The sequence below is a fragment of the Hippocampus comes genome, unplaced genomic scaffold (genome assembly GCF_001891065.2).
Source record: "Hippocampus comes isolate QL1 unplaced genomic scaffold, H_comes_QL1_v1.1 scaffold187, whole genome shotgun sequence".
Taxonomy (NCBI): domain Eukaryota; kingdom Metazoa; phylum Chordata; class Actinopteri; order Syngnathiformes; family Syngnathidae; genus Hippocampus; species Hippocampus comes.
In genome coordinates, this window is record NW_017828852.1 from 37,756 (window position 1) to 49,833 (window position 12,078).

The 12,078-nt window shown below is 41.2% G+C and overlaps 1 protein-coding gene across 2 annotated transcripts in view; it reads left to right on the top strand.

Moving 5' to 3' along the window:
* Window positions 1–12,078, top strand: part of LOC109508599 (guanine nucleotide-binding protein subunit alpha-13) — a 29,771-nt gene that overhangs the window by 4,376 nt on the left and 13,317 nt on the right. For both annotated transcript variants that reach the window (XM_019858633.1, XM_019858634.1), the window contains exons 2-3: window positions 6,535–6,764; window positions 9,010–9,060. In XM_019858633.1, coding sequence (XP_019714192.1) covers window positions 6,535–6,764; window positions 9,010–9,060 — 281 coding nt within the window. The remainder of the gene's footprint in view (window positions 1–6,534; window positions 6,765–9,009; window positions 9,061–12,078) is intronic.

The window sequence follows — 12,078 nt, forward strand, 5'->3', positions numbered from 1 at the left end:
CAATCCGTGTTCGCCTTCCGAAACCCCTTACTCGCGAATGCCGAATGTTATCGAGACTCGCGGCGAAGCTAAAGTATTGCAGTCTCATCACCCTCCACGGAGGTCTGAAGAAAATCAGCCACTGTTCTCGTCTGCTGTGAGTTGACGAAGAGGATTTTCATTTTAATTTGAGAGAAGTACTTCAAGTATTACAAGTGCAGTTAAAGCAACCTGTTTGCATTGTTTCAGAGGTGTTCTGCAGTGTTTGACAGGAAAACCAGATTGGAAAATCAAGGGTCCCGCGATAAAAGTTAAAAGTCAGGAAATTCAGCCAAATTGTTCTGGAAGTGAATTTCAATAGGTTGGCACATATGGTACATCATAAACAGCTACATTTATTCCCATGTGCGCAGTTTGTCGTTTGGTAAAAGTAACTTACTTTTCTGTGAAAAGGAGCAAATAGGGAAGTGTTATTTGAGAGGGTGGAAATGCGTGAAGGGGAAATGACACAGTTGATGATGTTTACACCTAATAGGAAACTTCATGTCAGTCTCCCTCTTGAATTTGGTCGGACTTCTGTTTTGACTAAGTTGTCTGACTCACGGTTGACACACAGATACCACCTTAAAAAGAGACATTTGAATAGTAATAATAAATAAATAGATGAATCTAACACCGTCTTTACTTTGGCGTGTCTAGTAAGAGCCTTGTGAAATGTTGGTTGCTGTTAACCAGTAAGTAATAGAAAAATGATCAAAACTCTTATGAAAGGGTGAAACAAATAGAGTAAAAGCATGGCTACTTTTATTGCTAAGGATTTACATCCAAGTGCTCTTGTTAACAAACTGGGCTTTTGTGCTCTGGTAGGAACTCCCAAAGTGGAACTATTTTGTGAAATTGATTCCACCAAAGTAAATAAAAGTAAATGTTTATTACTGGTGAAAGAGAATCCTGTTTTTTATGAAAACACATTACTTTGGACACAGTTAATGTTTTGCACTTAAGAAAGGTAACTATGAAGCCTTATTTGTTGTGAATAAAAGTGGTTTTGTTCTATAGGTCGTTGCTATAATCCAGTGCTTCTCAAATAGTGGGGCACCTTCAAGGGGGGCGCGTTTGACCTCGGGGAACATGCTTTTTTATTTTGAATTTTTTTTTTTTTTTTTTTTTACTGTCCTAGAATAAAGTGCAATTGCACCTCCACTACATTCGGGGGCAGTGACGCTCTCATTGGCAGAGTGTGCGCAAGGAGCATTCGCTCGGCGTTTTGTTTGCACTGAGCATGCGCGCTTTGCACATGACACAGAGGATGAGTATGAAGTGCAGACACGAAGTCGACAAGCGGAGAGAGACGGAGAAAAGAGAAGGTCTCCCGAAAGCTAAGACGAGAAAATATGACGGAGCGTATGTCGCGCTTGGCTTCACTGTGACTACGGTGGTAGACGAGGAAAGACCGGTGTACCTACTGTGTCTAAAAATGTTAGCAGCGGACAGCATGAAGCCAAATAAATTAAGGTGTCACTTAAAGACATTACACCCCAATCACGCTACTGAGCCGCTTGAGTTTTTTTCAGCGAAAATGTGCCGAATATTGCCAACGATCATCCCACTTTGTGACTGGTACTTGTAGCCATTTATCCAGACATCATCTGTGATTAATAAAAAAAATCAGCACAAATTATTTTTTATATATATATATATATATATATATATATATATATGTTTTGCAGGTTTTCATGTTGTGCTCCTGAATTAATGCTTGGTGATCAGTCTGAATGCATTATTATTTATTGATTTTATGTAATTTTATTTTCAGTAGTGTATGGTTTGACATGGTCAGTCAAAAAATGTTTCCAGTTTAATTAAGGATTTAATTTTATTTTTGAATTTCAGATGCACTTAAAATCTTTTCTGTTACAGTTACTAAAGCTATTCTTTGTTGTAAGTTGGTCCATATTTCTTTCTTTTTATTCTCTTAAACGTTAATAAGAATACAGTGTTATGCAAATGTGTACTTATAACAATTTTATAGACAAACAATACTATTTATAGTCGCGTGGGGGGGGCGAGATGTTTTCTTCTTCCTGGGGGGTGGGCATGACAGAAAATAATTGAGAAGCACTGCTATAATCACACTTATTTCCTGTTGGTTCCTTTTGAAATATTTGTGATTTGACATGAAGAAAAAAATAATGGAGATGAAATTGTTTGGTTCCTGTATTTGGATGGATACTGACCAATAAAGCCTGTGTAAAAGTATGACGGAGCCACAAAATGAGAAAAAACAAGTTGAATAGTTGAATAATCGGATCGTAGCACTCGGAATCGTATTCTAATCAATTGGTGAGGTGCCTTAGATTGCACACCCCTAATCAATTTATAGGTAGAATAATAGTTATTTTTCACCATAGTATGAATAACCTGTCATTGTCATACACTCAATTACTGTATTTAATGCACTATAAGGTGCACCTAAGAGCATTCAGTTTTCTCAAAAGCCAACAGTGCCTTAATCTGATGCGCCTTATAAATGGAGTTGCAGTCTCTTTCTATTCCCCATTGAGTTGTTTCCCTGTTAGTGTTCCTATGCCATCAAGTGGTGATTATGTGCAGGAACCAATTGTAACGTAAGTGTTCTGCCCGACACTAATTGACATCTGCATTCGCCAACACACACTCCAACAGACAGCTACTTTGTGAGCTCTGCGCAGCCATTATGAAATGAACATAATAACAAAAGCATAGTTAACTACTGAATAAATGAAGGAAGAATACAAGCAAGATTTCTTAGGATATTTAGGCCCTTGTGGATGTGAGCCCATGAGGTTTGTCTGCCTTTTTCTTGAATCAATTGTCTTCATAACTTTTGTCTTTCATTTATTGTTTTGTAATGCCATTTGTATTTAGGCGTAGAAAAAAAAAGTAGTGTGTTTCCGGTAACCCGACCGACCGAGAATTTCTACCTTGAAAAAAAACTTTACGGTCGGCATTTTTTTTCAAACAACCTTCAAATTTAACACACGTCATCATCATTAGTTCTACCAAGAGTTAACATTAGCATTACTACACCTTGTGACGAATGTTTTATTCATAAAGGTACCATGCTACAACCAGTAAATTATAGAATAACCAATACTGTTTCATCATATTTTTCATAGCGATTAGCCTACAAATCTAATGACCAACTTGCCTCGTAATTGTGCCTCTTGTCGGATCTCGCTCTCGTGTTCTGTGCATACATCCCAGGTGAGTTTAGTGATACGCCCTTTGGACGATTCATACGAAAAATCAGACTGGCATTCCCATTTCTTAAATGTCGTAATTAGTAGACCTTGGTGAATTTTTTTCGCCGCCATCTCAAACTTTCATCCACGCGATTCCTCAGTTTGCGGACGAAAATAGCAACCCGCATGCGCACATAACGTTATCTGTTGCGTCCTGCCCAACACTGAAAACAAAACAAAACGAAAGTAAATTAGAAGAAACACACTCACACACGACACCACAAACACACATAGAGGCACAGTGAAATCGCGTTGATCACACAGTCAAGTCGTGTGCGGTGACTTTAATGGTTAAATTATTTTTCTGTACCGTTAAAATGACGCTACGGAAACGACACGCTACCGGTAACTATTGTTACCGTGAAATCTTCAGGCTTGCTGTAGTTTTTTTTTTTTTTTTTTTTTTTTTTTTTTTTTTTGAAAATTTTTATTTTGTTTACATTTTTGATGGTGGGGGGGGGGGGTTAAAAAAAACAAAAAACTTTGTCCGACTTACCGACCCTATGCTGAAATTTCATGTTACTGGAAACACACTACTTTTTTTTGTACGCCTTATGCCAAGGAATAAACCCTGTATTTTTATGGACTTCGTGTCGTGCTTCATGCTACATCTTGAGGGAGCCACATATGGATGCGGTATTTTCAATGTTCTGTAAAGCGCTTTGTTCCAGCTGCAGCGGTTGTGAAAGCTCGATATGAATAAAGCTGTATTGTATTGTATTTCCTTTAGCTTAGTTCCATCTAGTGGATCCATAAATCAACCGCAGCCACTATTGTCGCTTCTATTCTATACACCTTATAATCCAGTGCGCCCTATATGTGAAAACAGTTTCAAAATAGGCCATTCATTGGAAGTGCACCTTATAGTGCAGAAAACACGGTACCCATACCTACCATTATCTACCTTCCCTTGAATGATGCGCAGACACTGGCTAGGGCTGGATGATAATCCAAACCTGATTGTGCGTTTGATTTTGGCTCCTGACGATATTTAAAATAACAACATAAATGTAATAGAGACAAGGATAATGCTTATTCTAGGCTTCAATGTGTGAAAAGATGCAGGGCATCAAATATGTGGATGTAGCAGCATGAAAACGAAAGGGTTGAATTTCACATGATATTTACATGGTCATGAGGCTACGATGATAGGTTTGAGTAGTTGAGTTTGAGTAGGTGCAAAAATCCTAAATTTTGAAAGAAATGAATTATCATTTCAATTATTATTTTAATCTCAACCAAAATAATCGTGATTGTTATTTTTTCCAGTATCGTCCAGTCCTAGAGCTACACAATTGGAGAAGTAGCACAGCACAGATCTTTCTGCTCATCTATGTCAAGTGCTGCCAAACTTCCTAACACTCCCTTTAGCAGTTTCCCTTTTCTTTTACTTGACTTGTTTAGCAAGAATTCAACATGTTGACCTGGCTGGGGCCTACTTCTGCAGCGCAGCTGCTTCTGGCATCTGTGATTGTGTGAATGTATTGTGCTTAGGTGGAACTTAGGTCTCTGTTGGATCACTGGCAACAAACAATTGTGGTCAACGTGCTTCCCCCCCCGAATCTTTATATGGTGAATCTTTGATCAATCACACGCTGCTTTTAATGGTCACATTTCCAAAGTGTTTTTTTTTTTTTTTTAGCTAAATATGCAACAGTGAGTGTCACAAAACACACAAGAGAATAAAGATACATTTAGAAATGGAAGCGATGATGCAACATAAGATAAGATAACCTTTATTTGTCCCACACTGGGGAAATTTGCAGTCTACAGCAGCAAGATTGGGGGGTGTGGGGGGGGGAATAAATACATACACACACACACACACACACACACACTATCAAGTTCGTAAGTTGTGAAATGCAAAAATGTTACACTCATGGCTATTTGGAAACACATTACTGTATTTTGCCATCAAAAGCACATTTTCATTGTTGTTGTGAAGAGATGCTCCATTTCACACACTGGAAATATTCTTTTTTTTTTTTTATGTAAGTGAAATGATTTTCGGATGTATTTCACCCCATCAATCACAAATGCAGCGGCTATTAGATTTTTGGTTGGTGATTGTCAATGCGGCGGCATGTTGGACGACTGGTTAGCATGCCGGCCTCACGGTGCAGAGATCCAGGGTTTGATTCTGGCTCCGGCCTTCCTGTGTGGAGTTTGCATGTTCTCCTCGTGCCTTTATGGGTTTTCTGCGGGTACTGCGGTTCCCTCCCACATTCCAAAAACATGCATGGCAGGTTAATGAACACTCTAAATTGTCGCTAGGTGTGATTGTGAGCATGGATGGTTGTTTGTCTCTATATGCCCTGCGATTGGCTGGCAACCAGTTCAGGGCGTACCCCGCCGACTGCCCGAAGACAGCTGCGAGAGGCTCCAGCACGCCCCACAACCCTAAGCGGATTAGAAAATGGATGGATGGATGATCAATGCGATGGTCCGCCTCGCGACATGGGTACATAGATATTTTGACGTGATTACGCTGATATTAACCATTTGTTGTTTAATTACATACACGACAATCCAATAAATAACATGCGTACCGAAGATAGCATGACTACATTGCGACACGTCAATCATTTGTGATTGGTTGATCGAGGATGCGGAGGCAGAACATCCGCCAACATATGCAACTGCCCTAGTCACAGAAGGTTACAAATAGTTTTCAATTTACAGCCATGAGTTAGGCACAGAGCCAGTGAAGGTTACGCACTGCGAGAACAAGCACAACACAGATTCATTCGCTTGTCTGCCCAGATAAAAAAATATACCACAGTGAAACTCCACTACAACGAAACCTACATGTGCGAAAATCCAACCCCCCCCCCCCACCCCCCCCGCCAGTGTGAAACAATCTTCATGCATTAAAGCCATTCCCTCTTTTCTGCTTCCCCCTACAACGAAAAGTCCCCCCGTTGCGTAATACGAAATCCTTTTCTCCACCCTTGCCTCACGAGGTTCACAACAACGAAAACAAGCCTACCGCAAAAGTCTAATCCAACCCCAGCCTGCCACAGCCACCAGAAACGGCAACAGCAACCACCACAAAAGTCCCCTGTTGTGAAAAATTTCTGGGTGCAAACATGATTTCGTTGTAGAGGAGATCTACTGGTCATACATATTTTGCATAAACCGAATCGTTCATAAATAGAGCCGAGGTTTCACTGTATTTGTAATGGCCGTCAGTTTGTTAAACACACATTTTCACTGCAGTACTTGTATGTGATGCCAAATGAGAATTAAAATCAGTCTTTTCTCATTGCAGGTATTCGAGTCTTAGTGGATGCTCGAGAGAAGCTTCACATCCCATGGGGAAACTTGTCCAATCAGCGTCATGGGGATATGTTGATGGCGTTTGACACCCGGTCTATGATGGCCCACGGCCATGGTATGGTGCAGCCCAAAGTTTTTCAGCATTACCTGCCATCGATCCGGGCCCTGTGGACTGACCAGGGAATCCAGAATGCCTATGACCGCCGCAGAGAATTCCAATTGGTAAGTAGACAAAATTTACAGTTTATTCATTGGGCTGTACTGGTCCAGTATCAAAATTTAGAAAATGCCAGATTGTAAGGAACAAAACTGTATGAACTCACAGTGCTGTGCTGTTAAAAAAAAAAAAAAAAAAAAAAAAAAAACTCGGGCCCAGATGGCATCACTTGAAAATAGCAAATCTTCACCCAGCCGAGCTTTCCATGTCATTGGCACATAAACTCAGTGTTGGAAGTTATATAATCAAGGATTGATTCTGAATGGCTTACTTTTAGATGCGCTTTAGGGGTCTTTGGAGTGTACAGACAAGCTTTGACAGTAACAGAGAAAACCTCATCCTGACATTTGATGGAGCAGAGCTGCAGCTGCTATGCAAACAGAGATGCACACAGGAAAGCAGTTGAAAGGGAGCCTTATTTTTCTGCTTTCTGTCACTCTTCCCATACCATGACTTCATCAGGCAGAGCCACTGGCCCAAATGCTCTGGAGCATATTGCTCCTCTTTTTCTGTGACTCAACTTGGCCCGTAAATGTGTCGGGTAACAAGTGCTCTCCTGTTTTGTTTCACAAATTGGACATCGTAGTACAGCCTGGAATCAGTTTTTGCACAATAGAAAATTGAGCATCAACGCTTTATCCTCATGATGGGTGTGGGCGTGCTGGAGCCTATCCTTGCTGACTTGGGCGGTAGGCAGTATACACCCTGAACTGGCAGTCACATCTAGGTTCAATTGAGAGTGCTCAATTTACATACCAAGCATGTAACTCATGCAGGCACGGGGAGACCATACAAACTCCACAAAGGAAGGCCGGTGTCCGGAATCGTACCCATGACTTCTGCACTGTGAGGCAGACGTGTTAAACATCCGCCCACTGTGCCGCACTAAACAAGACCTCTATCCTTCCATCTGTCCATCCATTTTCAACACCGCTTATCCTGTACAGAGTGGCGGGGGGTTGCTTGAGCCTGCCCCAGCTGACTTCAGGCCGAAGGCCGACTACGCTCTGAACTGGTCACCAGTCAGTTGCAAAGCACATATAGTGACAAAAAAAAAAAACATTCACGCCACCCCCATTTACAGAATGGGAACCAACCCCACGCTGCCCACACACAACTTAGGCGAGTGTACCACTACACCATCAGTGACTCTAAACAAGATCTAGTTCAGTTTAACCCTTTCATCCCCCCTGTAACCTGATAACATGATAAACTGTCCACTGTAGTAACCGGTGTCCCTGAAAGGGTTAATTGAAGTCTTGTTTGTTTCCCCACCCCTTGGAGCGGTTCAGTTGTACAGCTGTGAACAAAAGAATCTGGTGCAGACTAAATCAATCAGTACAAGACCTTGTGCTTATTCATGTTGTGTGTGCCAGTAGCACCTGACCAAATAGTATATTCACATCAATGCCTTGGCACACAATTATTTTGAAGTTGTCCCCGGCTGACTTTATTTTGAAGTTGTCGTGCGTAACAGATGACTTGACTCATCTCCTACTGACGTCAATAACACAATGTGTTCAGCTAAATTAAGCCCCATAAAAAAAAAATAATAATAATAATAATTATGCTGACTCTGTATTGTACAGCGCCTGTTGTCAGCGTTTAGCACCGGTGCCAACGTTGGAGACTAGCTTGCCAAGCAAACAAATCAGTGAGTTCCGTTGGATCAAAGCCAGTTTTATAGACTTAAATAACAGCATGACAGTTGCCTTTCCTGCTGATCACATGTTGATTATCTAAAACAGGGGTGTCAAACTCATTTTTGTCGAAGGCCACATTACAATGCCCGTTTCCCTTGGAGGGCCATGATGACTGAAACTTTATCAAGAAGTCAATAATAATGTTTTGTTCAATTATTGTTTCAGTAAATGTAATGAGGGGTTTGGTAACAAGAAAATGGTTACAATATGTCACTGATTTATTGGATATGATAAATTCAAAGTTTGGTCCAGATTTTCAAAAACATCATGGAAGTTGTCATCTTTGACTTGCTTTCGCGGGCCACTTAAAATGATGTGGCGGGCCACATCTGGCCCCGGGGCCTAGAGTTTGACAAATGTGATCTAAAAAATGAAAACCAGTTGGTTGTTCATTGTTAAGCAGAAATATGTTTGTCTTCTGTATAACCAAGCAAATTGTACTACAACAAATATATGTTGTGTGTAAATCTAAAACCGATGGTAAATTGTGAAAATTTTCAGGAAAGACAATTAGTTTTTTGACGCCCTCTTTTTCTCTCTGTCTCAGGGGGAGTCCGTCAGGTATTTCCTGGACAATTTGGAAAAACTCGGACAGTCGGTAAGTCTCAGAAGTCTCTCAAATGGATGCCACCTTCCAGTGCCGCCCTAATAGTACAACCCCTCTACAACGAAACCTACATGTGCGAAATTACCCCCTGGTGTGAAAAAAATCTTCATGCATTAAAGCCATTCCCTCTTTTCTGCTTCCCCCTACAACAAAACCCCCCCTCCCTGTTGCGTAATATTGCGTAAATCCTTTTCTCCACACTTGCCTCACAATGAGGTTCACTACAACGAAAACAAGCCTACCGCAAAAGTCTCATCCAACTTCACCCTGCCACAGCCACAGCCACTGCTTAGCTAGGAAACGGCAATAGCAACCACTACACTGGCTTACTGCGCAGCAGTACAGGAAGTAGCTGTTATTGTTAGCACGCGGTTAGAAATTTCACTCGTGTTAAACAAATACAATACAATACAATACATCCTGATTTATATAGCGCTTTCACAACGGCAGCAGCTGTAACAAAGCGCTTAACAAAACAGTTAACATAAAGTAAAATAATAAACGCAACACATAACATAAAACACGGACAGTCGTGCAGTCCCAACCACCTTCCACCTCATACGCTTTATTGTTTAAAGCAGTTTCAGATGAAAGAGGAGAGAATCAAAGTGTCCTTTCACCAGTAGATCAGAGACGTCATGCTCAAAATCAAATAAGTGTATGCTCATACTTATGCACTGTTGGAATAAAAATAAAAAGTAGGCATATATGTTTTGTGTGTGTGTTTACGTCTGAGATAAAATTTGCTGAAGAGAAAACTCCCCTGTTGTGAAAAATTTCTGGCTGCAAACATGATTTCATTGTAGAGGTGTTCTACTGTACTATAAAACAAATGTATGTTAATGTTAAACAAAATCAAATAGGTGTATGCTCATACTTATGCACTATTGGAATAAAAATAGAGTACACATGTATGTTGTGTGTGTGTGTGTGTGTGTGTGTGTGTGTGTGTGTGTGTGTGTGTGTGTGTGTGCGTGTGTGTGCGTGTGCGCGCGCGCGCGCGCGCGCGTGTGCACTTGTATCATCATGACATTGCCTCTTAAATCACCCAAATATGGCAGTCAAACTAAACGGAAGTGCAGAACAAATGCTTTTTGATTTTCAATCACACTCAAAAATGTGTGGTTGTGGTCAGTCACGAATTACCTCAAAGTAAAGAAGAGGCCATTTTCATTGATTACACTTTATTGCTTATTTCTGAGGTTGTTATAAGTCAATTGGCTGTCAAATGACATCTATCAGTTATTTAATCAACCAAAAGAAAGTGACATTTGCACTAAGCACTAGGTTTTTGTGCAGTTCATCGCAATATTTTTGGGCTAAGAAAACTCCAGTCATGCTTTCTTTTCGACCAATGTTGTGTTTAGATTTTCTTTGTGTTACACAGAATATCACGGAACAAAAGCGAGACCAACTGTTATTCGTCATCAAATCCAAAGACATGTAATGATCCATTGCAGCGTGCTAAAACCAGTTAAATGTCTTTGAATCCTCCTTCCATCATAATTCAGTGTTTAAAATTTGATTTCTTCAAATTCTGTTCTCTAATTGGGCTGCAGTGTTTACTGACCCCCACCCCGCAGGTGTACTGACATGTACCAATGTGACTGGAACCTCAATAAAGGGGGTATTGGAAAAATGGGACTGCTGGGATTGAATTGTATTGTACTTATTCTTTAGTGACATTTTCAACATACAAAAACAAAGAAATCTGGATTTGCAAAAAAATATATTAAAAAAAAAAAAATCTCTTCAGTGAACAATAAAAGCTCACACAGAAGAGTAAAATGTTGCCCTACTGTGAGATTCTTTCTGACTAATCCTGTCCTCACCTAGTTGTACTTCACCTTCTTGGAAACTTTGATGAGGTGGGGCTAAAAATAGTACTGTAAATAGGGCTCGATATGCATTGGAATCCACAAAAGCCGCATTGTGCTAGATCAAGGCCTCATGATGGAAATGTACTAAAGGGGTGTTCACACGGCAACTTTTACTCTGGTGTAGCCCACCGTAGAGCGTTCACAAGTACAAAGTTATACCGCTGTAGCCCCTGAAAACAGCTTAAGCCGGAGCAAATTTAACCCTGCTCAGGAGGTGGTTTAAAAATTTACTCCGGAGCAAATGCTAGTTTGCGGGGCAGCACCGATATAAAATGGGATGTGTGAACACTCCAGGGGTAAACTCGCTACGTGTGAGAAGAGTTGATTACATACGGGTATTCTCGGCGTTTGGTGATGCCATGGCGACCATCCACATGGCCATGAACGACACGATGTCGTCGATTTGTTGCCCGAATGAATCGTAGAATGCGCTGCTTTCGTGCTCTGTTGTACTTCCGCCATCTTTCCTTTCTCTCTCTCATCCTTTTACGGTGTCTGATAGACCACAGCGTTGATTTGTCTGGAGAAGTATAAACCATGGTTTTTCGATATGTCACAAACAAGGCGGGGAAAAGGAAGTACACTTTACACATGCGCATGTTTAATCGTATTGCACAGCCACAGAAACTCGTGTGAACGCAAGTGGGGCTGCAGCGGGGTTAACACGCTTCTCTTTAGTAAGCAGCTTTATACATGTGAACGCTCCATAAAATTTACATATATATATATATATATATATACACACACACACACACACATCCCTCTATCCATCTATCCATCCAGGGTCATGGGGTGTGCTGGAGCCTATCTCAACCGTCTTCGGGCAGTAGGCGGGGGACACCCTGAACCAGTTGCCAGCCAATCGCAGGGCACACATAGACGAGCAACCATGCACACACAGACGAGCAACCATCCGCGCACACACTCACACCTATGGACAATTTGGAGTGTTCAATCAGCCTGCCATGCATGTTTTTGGAATGTGGGCGGAATCCGGAGTACCCAGAGAAAACCCACGCAGGCACAGGGAGAACATGTAACCTCCACACAGGACAGCCGGAGCCGGAATTGAACCCTGCACCTCTGCACTGTGAGGCAGTAAATACAAAAATGCTAAAGCTCAGAACTG